This window comes from Mycteria americana, chromosome 20 (genome assembly GCF_035582795.1).
Source record: "Mycteria americana isolate JAX WOST 10 ecotype Jacksonville Zoo and Gardens chromosome 20, USCA_MyAme_1.0, whole genome shotgun sequence".
NCBI lineage: Eukaryota > Metazoa > Chordata > Aves > Ciconiiformes > Ciconiidae > Mycteria > Mycteria americana.
The window spans coordinates 2785996-2803178 of record NC_134384.1 but is presented as its reverse complement, the minus strand read 5'-3'; the positions used below and the strand labels follow the sequence as shown (position 1 = coordinate 2803178).

The following is a 17183-nucleotide window of genomic DNA, read 5'->3' as shown; positions in this document are numbered from 1 at the left end:
AGAGGGGATTTGAACTGGACCCTGGGTCTTTTGAACACGTGCTCAACCTCCTGGGCAGGCAGGACAATACGTGCATGTAACACACAGTAACAAGGAATTCTTATTTCTGATTACAAACTAGTCCTATTAGTAAGAAAAAAAAAAACGTAATCCAGAAAGTAGCCCTACTGAGACCGAGTACCAAGGTCTTCAGGGTATCAGAAATACAGCACTGGATTGAGGCAGTGGTTTCTGGGACGGTGGGGCACAGAGAGAGCAGTGCAGGGGCTCATAGAAGTGGGGCACAGGAAAGGCAGAGGTGGTGCTCCACAGACACGCAGGGAAATTCAGGGGTTTGCACTTACCGTGCAGACACCCCGCAGGTCAGTGCACATTTTAGACCAACGTTACCTTACAAAGCTGCGGCGCCGCACCTTGCAAGAGTTGCTTTTGCTCGTGAATCGAAGCCGTGAAAGGCTCTTAATATTTGCTTGTATTTCACTTCGTCAGGAGAAGAGGGAGGAGGGAAAAGAAAGAAGGGGGATGCCCAAATTAGGTAACGCCTATGTGGGCAGAAGAGTGTGATTGTGTGAGACAAAGGAGAGTTCTTGGCAATAATGACTAATCGTCCCATGTGTTAAGGCACCTGCCTTCCAATGAACTTCTCTTCTGTAATTAATGAGATGGCATTTCCTGAGTTCCTGCTTCCGTGGATTTCTGTTGCCTGCTCCAGAGTCCATTGCTCTGAATGCCCGAAGCAGAGCAGGAAGGAGGGAGGAATTTATTAGTTCAAGAGGTGTGATGGCCTCTTGCTTTGCAAACTTGTTGTATCCCCAGGTAGAAGCGCAGCTCTTCACGAAGGGATGGGAGAGAGGAGTCTGTTCGGGAAGGTTTGCCCGCACGCTGACGTTCCCTGTGCGCTCACAGAGCTGTCTGGGTCTCTGAGTGGAACATGCTTCCAAACATCTCCTAAAGGGCACACAAGGCACGCTGGGTTAGGGCTGATGCCATGGCACGAACCCAGCAACGCAGCTCAGCAGTCATTCACACAGAGAAATGCCACCAGAAACTCCAACCCTTCCCAGCCCTCCTCTACAAGGGAAAGCTGGTGGTGGGGAGGTTGTTCTGCTTCCAGCTGTGCATGGAAGATAGCATGGGGAAGGTCAGCATTGGGACATATCTCCTCCCAGGGACCTGGGTTCAATGGGTGCAGATCACTTCAGCATTAACAAAGGCTGTGCTGAAAAACTTGACCAATGACCCTTCTTTTGGGCTTGAGCTAAACCTGGTTCTCCAAGTTCACCCCAGTGCATGGAGACCACAGGTCTGCCTGTGAACCTGAGCTATATGGCCCAGAATGGATTGAAGGATTCCTCTGTGGCTAACCTAGCTTCTCCTTCATGCAGGTGCCTGCCAGAGCTCCTCATGACAGGGATTTTAAATTATTTTTGCAAGTCACTTTTGAAAGCATTACTGTTGGTAGCAGTTTGCCTGGCAATGGCACAGGGTACTTGCCATCTAATCAATCCCAACCACGACTTCTGATTTCCCCCTTATGTCCACAGCTGAAGAAGTGACCCCTGGCACTAGAACTAACCTCCTCCAAGTTCTTGAACTCTGCACTGCTTTCATCCACAGACTCGTCACAGATGGAGAGCTCTGTCTGATTCGGCCCCTGGGCAGGGAAAGAATCAAATCCACAAATTAGCAGAGTGCAGGGTTGAAAGGAATGAAAAAAATGACTAAGCCGGGCTTAAAACATCACACATGCTCAAAGGGAGATTTTACTTCACTGAAAGGGTTATCAAGCGTTGGACCAGGCTGCCCAGGGAAGTGGTTGAGTCCCCTTCCCTGGAGGTATTTAAAGCCGTTTGGATGAGGTGCTTAGGGCCATGGTGTAGTGGTGGGCTTGGCAGTGTTAGGTTTACAGTTGGACTCGATGATCTTAAAGGTCTTTTCCAACCTATACGGTTCTGTGATTCTGTGATTCTGTGAAATGCCCAGGAAGACGAGGCACAAAAGGAATCCTGTTTCAATTGTTTATCTCCTCTGACTGAGCTGGCATTTACATATCTCTCTGCCGAGATACGAGATACCTTAACTTATCCTCATGAGATAACTGTCTAACACTGCCCTGGTTCCAACTCCAATTATCATGCAATAGACCAACCCCTATTTGAGGAAACAGCCTGTGACCCTGTGTTGTCAGCATGTGCCACATTCCTGCCTCGGCCTTTTCTCCTCCCACCAAGGGAAGCATTCATGGATGCTGGGGCTATTCAAGGACAGGGGCACGTGCTTTGCTTTCATTTCCGAGGGCCAAATTCTGCCTTTCTGTGCGGCTGCGTGTTCCAGCCAACACCAAACTGAGGGCATAGTGCTGGAACAGCTCTTTTGGCTTCTCCAGGCTGGGACAACATTCATCTCCCAGCTAGGGGTTTTTAGAAGACATTTACACTTCTGAATTCCCATTGAAATCAATTCAATCAGTAGGTATTTGGCCCATACATGAGAATTAGGAGATGAAATATTTTGTTGGATTTAGACCTTTACCACTTGAGATAAATAAGAAACTTTATTAGGTGCAGTATGGAGTTGTTATTCTTCCTTTGTGCTGACCCAGCATGTAAATCTAATAGTACAGTACTGTGAGCTGGAGAAAGACTGGGGAGCAAATTTACCTCTTCTAAGATGGGTGGGTGGACAACTTCTTTGATATTTGCCAGTGCAAACAAAACAGCATCATGGATTGTCAGGAAGATGTGACTTCGGTCCAGGCCTCCTTCCTCAAAGACTCCACCTGTGCTAATGTCATTGTACACCTGGGCTGAAGAAGGGAAAAGCACATGAACAAGGAGGAAACCAAAGAAGGAAGCCTTTGAAAGTGCACATGGCTGACAGTGGTCCTCTGAGCTCAAGCCAGGCTGGGATGCATAGGGAAGAAGCAGGTTTGCTGCAGAAATGAGAGCGTAGGGATCTATTTTTCTACATGCTAAATGTGGAGATGTTCCATCATATCACTTCCCCAATGAAAGGACCTATTTCACACACAGAGAAGAGTGTTTCTCTTTCCTTTCTTCTGTTCTCTTCTTTAATTTGTTCTGGTTTGGTCCAACAAAAGGCTGACAGCTCGCACAGTTTTCATAAAGAACACAAAAAGATCTCCCGTCTGTCAGGAACACATAAATGGGGGAAGAGCACATGGAAATGTGTTCTTCGTCGATTCTTACCATGCACGTTTGCCAAGAACACTTTAATCCCAATCTTCTGATAACTGGAACACAACTAGAAGGAATGAGAGGGGAGAGAGAGGATTAATAACACTGCTGCTCCAGTTTTGTATTTCGACATAAAGTCTTTTATCCAGGGCTTTACATGTGTCCTGGGGATGCTGAAGGAGAAAACCACACAAACCTTCTGCTCAGGAGGGTAAACATCTTTATCTGAGCTGCCCAAGAGCGTAGAAGGTACCTGGGTGATACGTTGCTTGGCTATGTTTGTAGTACAGAACTAACCTTGCCCAGAGCTTTTGTGCCCATGAGATCAACAAAACACACTCCACTCATGTCCAGGATGATGGTGTGAAAGCTGACATAGGGCGGTGCTGTCGTCATAGGGTCGACATCTGCTGTAGGCATGACACTGAAAGTGCTTCCTTGCAGAGTAGTGGTGCTGCCCAGCTCACTGGAGGTGTGCACTTGCCCAGCACCGTTGGCAGGTGGATGGAACGTGACGTAGGAGATGCTGGCACCATTAGCAGTCGTCTGGTTGTTATTGGTATCTGTTGGAGAGGTGCTTTCAAAGTCTTTCTGGAGCTCTTGCAACGACAAGGTCTACAGCAAAGCAGAAGTGCACAGTCAGGGCAGGGCACAACTATCAGCACAAGCTGAGATCCTGACATGTGAATGCACCTAAAGTGTTCGGTGGCATGGAGTGTTTTAATCTGGACTAACTCCAGCCTGGTGCTAGACTGAATGTCCCTTGGAGTATGTTAGGTTAATTTTAAATGATTCCTGTTCACATGCTTCAAGACTGCTCAGCGATGCAAACCAAATGAATCTGGGATGACTGGGAAATGTGCTTCAAAAGGGCACTTTTGAACTGGAACGCTGACATAGATGCATCCTTAGAGAAAGAGGGCAAGCCCGGTTTCTAGCAAATTGTTCACCATGTTTCCATTCGAGCCATCTCTACAGCTTTCTTGCTCCCAGCCTTTTCCAGTTCTCCTGCATCTTAAGGTTTTGGCTATTGGGAGGAATGGAGATGTGAGTGGGAAGGAAGGGAGGCAAGAGGTGGTAAAAGTGGCTAGGAAGACAGTGCAGAAAATCCTATGTCAAGAGGAGCTTGACTTTGATGGGGACTTGGGGTCTTATTCATCAACACAGGAACCCAAACTGAGTTACCTTGTTCTGCCTCAATAAGAATTTCGGTAGTTTTGTTGATGGTTTTGCTGTCCCCTTCTCCTGCCGTTTCACATATTTCTTCCTGGCTAAGTACACTTTACCAGGATCCACCCCGGTCTGTGGAAAAGAGAGAGTTTTATTTGAAAAAGTCTGTTCAGCCCCGTAATCAGGGGCTGCTATTTCTTTCTTCCCATTTCCCAGCCTGTGGCACGTGGCACAGGAGGACAGCACCAGCTGTACACCGGAGTGAGGTGATCCTGATGGCCACTAAACAACAACATCTTCAGTAACTCAGGGTACTTGCACGTGCAGGGAGGAGAGACTTGCAGCAGCAGGATAACTCTGCTTTGGCAGAGCTCGGAGGAGGATACCTGCCAGGATTCAGGCATAACCTCTGAAATGAGGTCTACAAACAGTCCTGAAGATCAGGGAGAAAAGGATGGAAGAGTAGAGGATGGATGTGACCATCTTTCGTGATCATCCTAGGCTTAATTATCTCCACGTAACAATACGGGGCAGAGCAAGGGCCATTTGGGATTGGCTGCAAGCAGAAATTTGTTAGGGCATTGCTCACCTTGGCTATAATCTTCTCACGGAATATCTCTGAGTTAGCAAAATATAGTGGTGAGCAGTAGGTCACAATTTTAATCCCGTTAAGTTCATGCACCTGCAACAGAGACAAGAGCTCAAACCAGGCCTGACGGGGTGTGTGCGGGGTGCAGGGTGGCTGGGAGTTTGGGCAGCAGATAACTGGGAAGGTCAAACTCAACAGCAGCTCTCCTGCTACCCCGGAAACAAGCAGCAAACCACCTCGCTGAGACAGAAACGTGGACTTGAGTTTCCTGATCACATTGCGTACCAGTGGCAAAACCCAACATTTTCTCTGAGGATGCTTTAGCTTCTGCTTACCTTGCTGTAGGCTTTAGGGTTCTTGTAGATGTCAGTGGAAGTTACTTGGCCCAGGGCAGAGCCGTTACGGCTAGGAGAAAAGAGGTGACCAGAATTAGAGTAAATGTTACAGGGGAAGAAAACTGCTTTGCTTCACATTCCATACCAGGATTTGAAAATTTGCTTTATGAAAATACTTAGATTTCATCCCTGCAGAGTCTACAGGGCAAAAAAGAGTCAGCAGTTTGAGATCCCAGACTGGGAAATATTAATAAAGGGCTTTGATGGATTAAAAATGGTGTGAAAACTTCACGCCAGTCTCTGCACATAGACGGGGCTCTTTCTTTTTATGAGCAGGATTTTCTGCTGGGAGCTATGCAGGTAGCTTTTCGTGCTGAAGTAAATACTTTCAGACTTCCCCCTGCCTTGGGATGTGCACATCGCTAACCGTGCGCAGGAGTGGGAATGCAGGCAGTAAATTAGCGCCTGCCATTCCTGTTTGCACATTCCAGGGGCTGGGGAGGACACCTGCACTCCCCCAGGCTCCTGCCGCACGTTCCTTCGAAACATGGGCCAGAGGTCGGTTATAAAAATAATCTGTCGTTTATTCTGCAACTGGGAGATTTTCCTTCTCTTTTGGGTTTTGTAGCTACACTGGTACTTACAACTGGGTATGGAAAACCACGACCAGCACGGAAAATCCCACGCCCACAGCGACTCCGTAGGGAAGGCTCAGGAAGAAAGCGGACAGGAAGCTCACCAGCCAGACCAACTGCAGAACGAGAAGAGCATGGCAGGTCATTTTACTCTGCCACGGGCTGGAGCACAGTGATGGTTGGAAAATGGCTCTGTGCTGACATTCTGGACCCAAAGAACTACACAGCTGAGGATCGAAAGACCAAGGCCTGAATTCTGCAGCTGTTCTAATTATACAGTTTATTGCATGCTTTCGTGTGAAACATCATCGCTGGGAAGCTTGCCAGAAGCCCCAGTTTTTCAGCCGTAAAAGCAGCCAGTGCATTTCTTCACAGCTGCATGAACACCCGCACCGCTCATTCAGTTCAAAAAGTATCAGCCTATCTAATCAAGAAAAGGCTCCTGCAGATCAGACCATCTGCTGCTCAGTAACTGCTCCCAGCCCCAAGAAAGCTCCTGCTGTCAGTCAGAGCATTTCAGAAGGAATGAGCATCTATCTGAAAACCGTCTGAGCACCTACTATAAATGACCTGAACACAGAGCAGATTTGATGACAAAGTATGACAGAGCATACCAAAACCTGCTCCACCTCTCCACTCAGAGCTCTATCATTTGTCATTTTTATATATTAGCACTCGAGCATCTCCCTCCATATGAAATTAGTCCTGCCTAAGCATATAAACATGCCCTCTGAGAATCATTATCAGGTTATTATATTCCCATCCTCAAGACTGATAAAACCTAACTTTGACCTTGGACAAGTCAGGGTAACTTTGATGACTTCAGCACCTTAATTTATAGGCACGGTGCATATAAATGGCAAGTAAGGGCTTCCCTCCATCCGGACTTCACACTGGGCTGTATCTGTGGAGTGATCCCTGCAGTTAGCACTGAAACACAATCAGACGTGAGGTGATGAACACCGATGGTCTGACGTCACCCAGAAATGGTTTTCCCCATTTTGGGACAGGACACTGAATCTAGTTCAAATTCCAGGGAGATTAAGGTCAGGGGAATGCAGTTCACTCTGTTGGCATCTGCCTGGTCATAGAATCATAGAATCATAGAGTATCTCAAGTTGGAAGGGACCCATAAGGATCATCAAGTCCAACTCCCTGCTCCTCGTAGGACTACCTAAAACTAAAACATATGACTAAGCGAGTCATCCAGACGCTCCTTGAACTCTGAAAGGCTTGGTGCTGTGACCGCTTCATCCCCACGCTCCCTGCAGCTGTAGGCTGTCCGCGGTTGCTGGTAGCAAGAGCTTTGTTCCAGCAGCTCAGTGGAAACACAGCACAGGTCTGGGGGTGCCACGGAGGACAGATGATTCACACAGGCCAAACCAAAGAGGTTTCTGAGAGCTGTTCGCCTCTGCCATGGGGACCATGTCTGGCAGAGACACGCTGCCAAGGTGTTCCCCAGGCAGGACCGTGCCTCTCCGCTCGGTCCACCGTCCGCTCAGGTGTCTGCCCAGACATGGGGCTGGGGGCTGTGGAGCCCACGGGGCCGATCTGTGCTCCCTTCTGCGAGCTCAGATAACGGGCAGTAACTTCACCTGCCCTCGGGTGAACTGCCAGAGCTGAGCCAGACCGTCCATGCAGGCACCAGCAGAACAGAGATGTGCTTAAATTGCCATAAACGATTCCCGACAGAGAATTGCATCTTCTCATCGGCGACTTTCCCTCTCGGATGGTTCTTGCCTGTATAACTATGTCAGCTCGGACCTCGCACATCCCTGGTCCCATCAGTCTGCTAGGCTCAATCCTAAGCGTGGACCAATTTTTGTGTAGCTCTTGCCCTGTGCTAGAGTGTGCCTTCACGTCATGATCACACCCCTGTGAAATCTCTGCCGGGACTGCTAACCACCTCTTCTCCAGCACCTGTTTGAACAGTATTTTGGGAAAGCTCTTGATGACTCAGGTCAGCCCCTTTGGACTCCTGATTTCTCCGATAAGGCGGTTTGTCGGGACCTGACAGGATATTGGCTCGGTGTCCACACACACCACTCAGCCGTGGGAGTCCTGTTCAAACACTGTCTTTTTATGTCAGACATTTCCAAATTCCGTTCTCACTCCCCTGCACCCCCTGCCTGGGTTTATACATCAACCAGTGCCTGGAGTCCTTATCGCTGTGAAGGGCTCTCCTCACCCTGGAGGGCTATTGTGTGAGTTTTTAAGTCATGACTCCTAGATATTGAGCAGGGCCGGTTTGGCTAGTTCTGGGCAAACAGGCTCCCACAGTTGATTGGCATTTAAACAGAGCAGGTAATAGTTCAGGCCTCTCTGATATGTGCGCTAAGCATGAGAGTGCTCAGCTGGGCAGGACAGGCTCCGCCGCTGCTCGGGACCTTGTTGACGAGGGGTTGGAAGCACGACCACACCGAGAGAGCGAAACCCACCTTCTGCAGGGGACTCATACCACCCTGCTGCCCTCAAAAGCCTGCCGGGGGGCTAGCCTGCTCGCCCTGCCTCTGCCTCGCGCAGCCGTGGGCTGAGCTGCCAGCGTCGGCGGGCGGATGCCTCCCACCCATCCCCAGGCACTCACGCAGTCCAGCTTGCTCTTCTTCCACAGGTAGAAGGGATCAGCCAGCTGCTTGAGGGAGTTTTTCAGGTTCACTGCGATGAGGGCTCCCAGGACAGACTGCGGAGGAGAGGGGATCGTATCAGCTAGGATGCGGATGTGCAGTGTGGATGTGCCACGTTTTGCAGCAGATGCTTTCTGCAGCGTCTCTCTTCCTTGGTCCAGTTATCACAAGGGAATGGGAAGGGGTGATGCTCACAAAGATCTCACTTGGATCTGAGCATAATAATTTAGACTATTCTTGCTTCCAGAGGCTCGGTGCAGACAAGACACCAGGCCAGGAACAAACCATGCTGTGCAGCAGTTTGCATCAGGGGTTTTTGGAGCAAGACTGTGCCTTTGCTTGGCTGTGTGGAGCATTTGATGCAATGGCCACGCTGTTTGCACAGACCTTTGGAAGAGGTTCGAGGTAGATCCCCAGAGCCAGCATGGTCACCATAACCACCAAGGCCACAAAGAAGCTTGCTACCTGCAAAAAAGAAAGAAATCACTTCGGCAAACATCAAGGTCTTCCTAAACCCCTCTGGGTCTTTCCTCTCCTGCTGCATCAGCCAACGGCACAACTGGTGACTGCAGTATTTTATGTGAGCAGATGATTGCCTCCGAGAAATAGGCTAGGATTTTGCAGATCTCAAAATAACATCTCACAGATAATATCTCACAGATAACCCCAGACTTCCCTCATGTGGTAGCTCTGCTCAACTGGGGGAGCCAGACTGGGAATGCAGATTTACAGCCCTACGTCTGTGACCAATCCAAAGAACCATCCAGGGAGCAAAATGGGGTTGGGGAGGGAGGAAATTCTGCTTTAACAACAGCAACGTGAAGCACTTGTATATGGAGCTTCTCCAGACCTGCAGCAGCCATGTCAGGCTGGCAGCATGCAGCAGCTACAGGGGTTTGTGGTCAAGTAGGGTCACGTAGGGAAGAGAAGAGGAGGAGGTACTAACTTGTGATTTCCCTCCTGCCCCATCGACGGCGAGGGTGACGGAGAGAGCACAGCAGATCACGTGGATTTTGAAGAAGGATCCAAAGAAGTTGCTGCAGCCCAGGGCCAGCATTTCCTGCGGAGATGGGGGAACGTGGTCATCAGAAAGGACGGCTGCCCGTCCTGCCCTGCCAATGTGTGTGAGCTGCCAGGCAGGAGAGCAAGTGCCCGAGTCTGGGGTTTGTGTGGCCAGGGAAGGGACCTGGGTTCCCTGCAGTGTGTCCCAGACCCTTTCCTCCCAGTAAGAGCTGGGATGGGCTCTGGTATAGCAGGGAAACCTGGAAGCACAATTCCACATAAACACTTTGTCATCTGTTGACACACTAAGGGCAGGGCTTCATGTGGTATGTGTGGCTGTTACTGAAAGCTGCCACTGTGCCAGTGATGACAAAAGAGGATTATTTAATGTCCTGCCTCTCACAGTATCGAGGTAACACACCAGGAAACCAGGTCTTTCTCTGCTCTCTGAGAAATACACGTGCCTCGTTGTGCTCCGACAACCTGCAAAAATGCCATCTGTGCCAGCGCTTAGGGCTGAAGCCTCAGGTCTGGAGGGACAGCAAAGCAGAGAGCTCAACCTAAAGCTTTTTTCCCTTTCGCAGGCTCTCTCCAGTCCATGGGAGATGGATCTGCCATGTCCTTTCAACCCCCACATGGCAAGCTGCCACGTGAGCCTGCATGCGTGGGAGCAGCACGTCTGCTTTAAGCAGAACACGTTTGAAAGCTTCCCATTCATGCAGCGAGGTTTTCCTTTCACGCCTGAGAGCAAGGGGATCGGTCCTTGACTGCGTCCTTCCATACGAGGCGTTACCTGGTTTGCATCCACGTTGTAGCCATGCTTGGCTGCCAGCGTTCTCCCCATGGCTAAGTTGATCACGTAGCTCACGATGGCGAGCGAGAAAGCTGTGCCGATCATGTCTTTCCACTTGTTCACCAGGGGCAGGGTTGGCGCTGGGAACCTGCACTCAGAGAGGAGGCGAGAAGCAGTTGTGACACTAGTGTCCAGTGAAGTGGGTGAGGAGCTTGTGTATTCAGGAATGACATAATCCATGTCTACACTGGGGACAGCATGAGTGCATGGCGGCAGTTGTGTAACAGGGCGCAGCAGTGCTGCCTGGCAGTCCTGGAAGGGGACTGTCATACAGCAGGGAAGAGCGAGGTGTTTTCCAGGCTGCAGGAGGAGGAGGAAGGAAAATTATCTGGAATTTGAGTCAGACCTGCACATGCACTTACCCCATGCTGATCTTGCCAACTACTGGCATGCCATACTTCTCGGGCATATTAAAGCTGCCAGAGATTGCAGTCGCAACTATTACCTGAAAGTACAGAGAATAAAACAGCAGTAAGCAGAAAGAGCATGAGCGCTCTCAGAAGCTGTGCTCCTGCGGCTGACAGTAGAAAATTAGCACCAAATTCGGGCTAGGAAAGGAGAGAACCTCCCCAGCAGGAGTTATGTTCCTCATCCGCAGCATCACCAGGATGCAGGTACGGCCTAACAGGGACGAGCTGGGAGTCAGAGGTATCCTCCATGAGGATGGCCCAATTTCTGACCCCAAGCCACGTGGGGATCGCGTCATATTCACTGTGTAGATGCTCTACGTGAGGGGCCCTCTGTAAGCAGAAGTGGGTGTCCCAGGGCTGTAAGGTGAGGGGAGGGATGGTCTCCTGGAGGGGCTGAGGGACAGCTCATGCGACACTTACGATGAGGATCTCCATGGGGATGGGCATCCGGATCTTTTTCATGTACTTTAGGTTGAGCTCCTTGACAATGAACAGGAGCACAGCACTGACCAAGGCATAGACCAGGGAGGCCACGTTGGTTTTGGGCAGACCTTTACAAATATCAATGAATGTCTGAAGGGGAGAGAAGAGGAGAAGGTGTCATGGGGAACCAGAGACTCTGGACAACGTGGACGGCACAATGGAGAACACTTGTTACCAATAATCAGCTGCAAACACCCTGAGATGTGGCGAGGGTGAGAAGTGCTAGAAACGCTGCTGCTGAGAGATCAGCAACCAGCCCTGGGTCTGTGCTGTCCGGTTAAATGCAGTTCTAGCTGCCTCAATGGAGGATGCATCCATAGGAGATGCAGGAAAGCCCAGGAATGGGTAAACCTGCTCATAGGAAAAGTTTCTGTCGCTAACAATTGTGCAAGACTCCTGCTGTAAAGCAACACAGTTCATGTTCTCCCCAAATCCCAGACCCGTTTCCTTATTTCTAATTCGAAACTAGCAAACAAGGGCTCAGATGATACTGTATAGGAAATACAGTGGCGGCAGCGTAGGTGTGCTGGGCTGGGAGTGGTGCAGACAGCCGCATTCCCCCTCCCTTCACCCCTTCCTTCTCTCCGAGCCCCCCTTTCCCTTGCATGGGTGGCAGTGATGCCTGCGGTGTGGTGGTCACTGGGGGAGGAGATGCAGGGAAGGCCCCTGTCCAGAGCACCCACTTACATAGACGATAGCTAAGGGCCCGGTGTAAGATGGGACTGTCAAGCCGAAGACGTACTTGAGCACGGAGATGAGGATCTGCAACCCTGCTGCTGTCATGAAGCCCCTGATGAAAGACTCTGAGAGGTAGATAGCAACAAAGCCAAACTGCACGAATCCCAGGCACAGCTAGGGTAGGACAGACAAGGTGTTATTAGAAGCATGCCAGCCTGGAAGGGCGAGGTGCAGAGCCCGAGCGTGCCTGTGTCGGGCAGGCTGCTCCGCCGGCAGGGCGGGCGCATCCCTCCCATGCGGCCGCGGCACGGGCAGGGCTGAGCAGACTGTCCCGGAGCAGGGACGGGGAGAGGAGAGCTGCGGCTTGCTGGGGTGTCACCGCTGGCTGCGATCCTGCCCCAGGGACCGGCCTCACCCTTGGCGAGTCCGTTCGGAGAATTTCACACCAAGACTGCAGCTGGGGCGGGATTCCCCCAAAACCTCTATGCTGAGGCATCATCCACTTAGAAGTGGGGCCTCTTCTAGCGTCTCCTGCCAACATCTCTGCTCCAGGGAGAGAGCTCGGCCGACTCCATGCGGGTCAGCTCTGGCCAGAGGACACAGCAGAGGCGGTGCAGCGAGTCCTTACTTGTATGATGGCTGTCAAGCAGGCTAACGTGGCGGAGATCTCCAGCCTGGCCGCTTCCAGGGCTGTGGTGTTCACGCTGGTCTCATTGGTAGTATGGTTGAAGTACTGGAAGTCCGACTCTGGAGCCAGCTCATTGCAGACGTTCCCAACAATAATGCTGATGACTGCAAAAGTACCTACAGCACAACACAGTGATGTCAGTGGTTTTCTCTAGAGAGCGTCCTGTCCTGGAAGGCACTTGGACAGACCGAGACACCCAGCCCATCACCGCAGCCAGCCCCGCGGCAGGATGCGGCAGCGGTTCCTTGGGGTGATATCCTACTGTGCAGCCAGAATCAGGGATCCCGTAAACCCCTGACGAGCCAAACATGCCCAAAACATCTCTATTCTGGGACACACCAGGTATTCCCAGCCGGTTGGTGTTTAATTGCCGTGTGCAGACGATTGCTCTGCAGACCCTTACCTGGGACCATCTGATGGATACCACCAAGGAAGAGGTATGTTACCAAGGGGAAGAAGGAGGAGTAGAGCCCGTTGACGGGAGGCAGATTGGCCAGCAGCGCGAAGGCCATCCCTGGAAAACACAAGGGAAGTGAGCAGGTCACCCAGGTCTGTGCAGCTGGCGTCAGTCCCCCGCCCTGGTCACACTCCCATCAGCTCCAAGAAGGTGCTGTGGCCAGAGCAGACTGCTGCTTTCTGGGCAGCAGAGGCCAAAGAGAGCAGGGAAGGGCTCCGTGGAAAAATATAGGGACACCCAGGTAGGAGGTAGAGCTTGGGTTTATACATGGCAGCACTAAAGGCAGCTAACCCCCACAGACTGGACATAGCTGCCATCTGCAGACCTTTACTTGAACTGGCAAAGTGCTGTCCCCTCTCGGGGACCCAGAAAGTCATTGCGTCTCACCTTGTGGCACTTGAATCGTCCCCGCACTGAGCCCACCGAGAACATCAGACAAAATGTAGTCCTTAATTTTATACTTGGGAAGCCACACGAGTATTGGGAACAGGCTAAAGAGGATGAGTTTGAACCTGGAAGCTGAACATCTAGAGGAGACAAAAAAACCACGAATAAGTAAAGAAGAAAGGCAACAAGCGAGCTGGGAAGTGAGCAAGCAAGGAAGCAAGGAAGGATCTTCCTAGGTATGTCTCAACATTTCTCCCACACCAAATCCCAAGCCCAGTATTTGGCGCAGAGCCCTTCCCTGCAAGTGCAAGGCTCTTGCGGTTAGCCAGCTGGACGTGCCGTGGAGGGTTATTGTGGGGATGTTCCCGACTCGGTGGGAGGTCCCCAATGCTGCCACAGCTGGAAGGCGAACCTGCACAGAGCGAAGGATTTAGCTCCCCAGTATCCCGAGTCTTTATTTCTAATACCCTTCAGATGGAGGGTAGGGGAGCTGTAGGGAGGAAGCACAGCTCAGAGATTCATGGGGCAGTTGCACAGAGCCAAAGATGAACTTTTTCAGGTGCTTGGTCAAAAAACCCCAAGTGTGTCTGAAAGAAGAAGATTGCTTCTGGATTGACACATGCAGCATCTCACATCTCTGCCTGCTAACATACATGTTCTGTCTTTCCTGTATTACTGCCTTCATTTTTCCAAGGAGTGGAGATAGATTTCCAAGACAGCAATCAGCAGGATTAATCATCTTTCTTTAAAGAAAGCCACTACTGTTTTTAATCAGAAAGCTGATAAAAGGAAATCCCAGCTGGAAAGCTTAAAGAAATAATCCACACGCTCATACCTACATCACCAATTACACATTTTTCAGTATTAAAAAATTTGGAATACAGAAACCCAAATCCCAAATGCACTTAGTGCGAACTGTTCTGCTTATTTGCCTTTCAGCGTAACAGCTGAGGCAGTGAAAAGAGTAACCAGTTTCACTTGCTTCAGTACAATTTGCATTTCTCCTGTGCCTTTCACCCATCAAAGCCCTGGAGATCATGGAGAAGGTTTCCCAGGATAAAAGTGGGACCTATATCCCCAGGTCCAAATTATATCCCAATTCCAGACCAAATCTGGTTAAGATTTGCCCCAGCTATAGCATTCTATGTTACCTGAAAAGGTTTTTCAATTTTTCCCCAACGGGGTAGCTTCTGCTTTTCTTCTCAAACTCTTCATCGAAGAGGCTGACCGAATATGCAGGACGTTCGATGACATAGCGAGGCCTGGCGTGGTTCATCTCTGGATCATTTAAATTTTTCCCGGAAAAAAGAAAAAGCAAAGCCAAGAATGTGACTGGAGCTGGCCCCACCTGCAGTATAACAGACCGGACACCTCCAGCGTCTGGGAGCCCTCCCCGAACATCTCCACCCTAAATAGTTTCCCCGTGGCGCAGAGGCAGGTCCTGGGAGTGGCTTCTCCCAGCACCGGGGGCTGCTGCTCCCCGACACAGGGAGATTTACCAGCTATTTTGAGGTGATGCTAATGAGCGATGCCGTGTGAAGGGGACAGGAGCGCGTCCTGGATTGCCTGGCAGATGAGCATGGGTGTTAATCTTCGCTCTGCCAGTGACTGCCTTTTTGCCTCGGGCAAGTCACTTGACGTTTCTCATGCCTCAGTTTCACCATCTGCCAGTGGGGTTGGCAAGACTTTGCAACGTTGGGCAGCCCTGACACAGTTTGCGATGGCAGATCCTGGCACCGTAATTAAAAGCAGTTTCCACCCGAGGTGTTCTGCTGCACTGCTGAGTGGTCTCATTTGCATTCAGCAGCCTTCCTATTTCTCACTTGCCGTGCGAGGCTGCGGACGAGCCCTTGGTTTATTCTAGGAAGTGATGCGCAGGAAGATAACCGTTGCTAATTCATTTCAGTGATGAAGATGCCAAAACATCCGGATGGACTAGTCCTGCCCGGTATCTGGGTCTCACCAGAGAGAGATGGTGAACTTGAGAGAGCCCTTATTTTACTATGACCAGCGATGCCTGGGAAGAGGGGAGAATCATTACGAACTGGAGAGGCTGGGGGTGGAGGGAGGAAGTGGTCAGATATAAAACAAGGCTCTTGGTAATTATTTGTGGTATGGCGTGTATCTAAGTGGGTCATTGCCCAACACAGGAGTAGAAGAGGGGGTGGAAAAAGCTGGTGATTCAGGCAGGAGAACGTATCAAGAAACAACATCCAGGTTGCTCAGAGCTTATGGAGTGATTTGAAAGTACCAGGTCCTCCCCTCTCCTCCTTTGGCACTGTGAGTACTGCTGAAGTCAGAGCACACCTTGATCCTGAGCTCAGTGGAACCAGGGTGAGCAAAATGTCCATCCGTAGGACTAATGTTAGTCCTCACTGATAAGCAGTTACCTCGCAATGGAAGCTGGAAGCCATGAGTAGCAAGTAGCAGAGTGGCCTAGCAGTCCAGGGCAGGAAGGAAAGTATGATGCAGGCAGCCGAAACTTTTGGGAGAATTTAGGTCAACAGAATCATTACGCAAATAGGAGTTAATGGGTTTAGAAAGGAAGGTCATCGACCCCACTTGTGCAGTGGATGCTTTAGTGATCACAGGGGCAATCAAGTGCAGTTTGCTGTAAAACAGCTCCAGCAATGGTGTGTTTCTGACTCCAGGCTCTGATCTGCACCCATGCTGACTCGGGAGGGACCCCAGCCTACGTCTTTGGAGAGGCAGCTGGGTGAAAGAGGAGACGTGCCCCTCTTCCTGCATTACCAGGTGCTTGATCCAGTGCCCTTTGCAGGCACGCACGCACTGGCATCCCTGCTGCTCCTTTTCAGCTAGAGATACCCTTCCAAGAGCAATTACAAGCTTTACCTTTTGGAGGATTGGTGCAGGCCGAGACTACGCAGTGTCCTAGGCTCTTTCCCAGTCCCTACGCTCATACCAGAAGCCCATCTGATAAATGGTCATTCCCACGTCAGTCTGTGCAAGTCTTGTCCCTGCCTTATAGCCTTGCTCCAGACCCTGTTGCTGAGCAGGTTCCCAGCGTGCCCAGCCTTTCTCCAGGACCCAGCCCCACAGCTCTGCTCTAGATTTCCAGTTCTCCCTCCTGAATATTTTGTAGCCCAGGTCCAGGCCCAGCGACAGGCTTCTAAGGGTTGATAAACCCAGCTGAGTTTCTGGTGCAAGAAGTCTCTCTCAGCTTTATTTCTCGGCCCCATCGCTTGCCGAGCAGCGTGCCTGCCATCAGACAGACTGAATCAGCCAATTATATCACAGCTCTTTAATGCAATTCCCCCGCTGAGCAAAAGTGCTGGCAATCAGGAAAAATAATAAACAAGGCAAGTATAGAGGGAAAAATATCCCCATGATTAAATTCCATCTTAAACAAACAGCCTAATGATGTCAGCGTCTCGGACAGAGTCAAGTTCTTGACTTGGCTTATCACTGGCCTTGCCCTAGATCAAACAGCAGGTTAAACCTTTGAGATTTTGGAATTAAAGAGAACGAGCTGTGTGACTGCTCCTTGAACAAAAGGCAAAACCAGCTGTCCTGGTGTTGATGGGATAAGACCACAGCAAGCTGCAGAGCTGGTTTAAATCCTGCAGCTGGGGCAGGACACTGAAGCAATGCAACGTGTGTGGAGAGAAAAGCAGAATGCCAGGAAATTGCTGCGTTGCCGGGACCAGGTTTTTC

At 50.5% G+C, this 17183-nt stretch overlaps 1 protein-coding gene across 1 annotated transcript; it reads right to left on the bottom strand.

Moving 5' to 3' along the window:
• Positions 1-677: 677 nt before the first annotated feature.
• SLC26A9 (solute carrier family 26 member 9) lies at positions 678-14784 on the bottom strand. The gene is made up of 20 exons (XM_075521669.1): positions 14660-14784; positions 13509-13648; positions 13068-13178; positions 12605-12780; positions 11986-12150; positions 11236-11388; positions 10768-10850; positions 10346-10493; positions 9497-9610; positions 8938-9015; positions 8511-8606; positions 5936-6042; positions 5292-5361; positions 4957-5049; positions 4383-4499; positions 3495-3812; positions 3210-3264; positions 2661-2806; positions 1577-1654; positions 678-948 (listed from the first exon to the last, which is right to left on the bottom strand). The coding sequence occupies exons 1-20, from the start codon at positions 14782-14784 to the stop codon at positions 901-903; spliced, it is 2421 nt and encodes an 806-aa protein (XP_075377784.1). The 3' UTR covers positions 678-900.
• Between the last annotated feature and the right edge of the window lie 2399 nt (positions 14785-17183).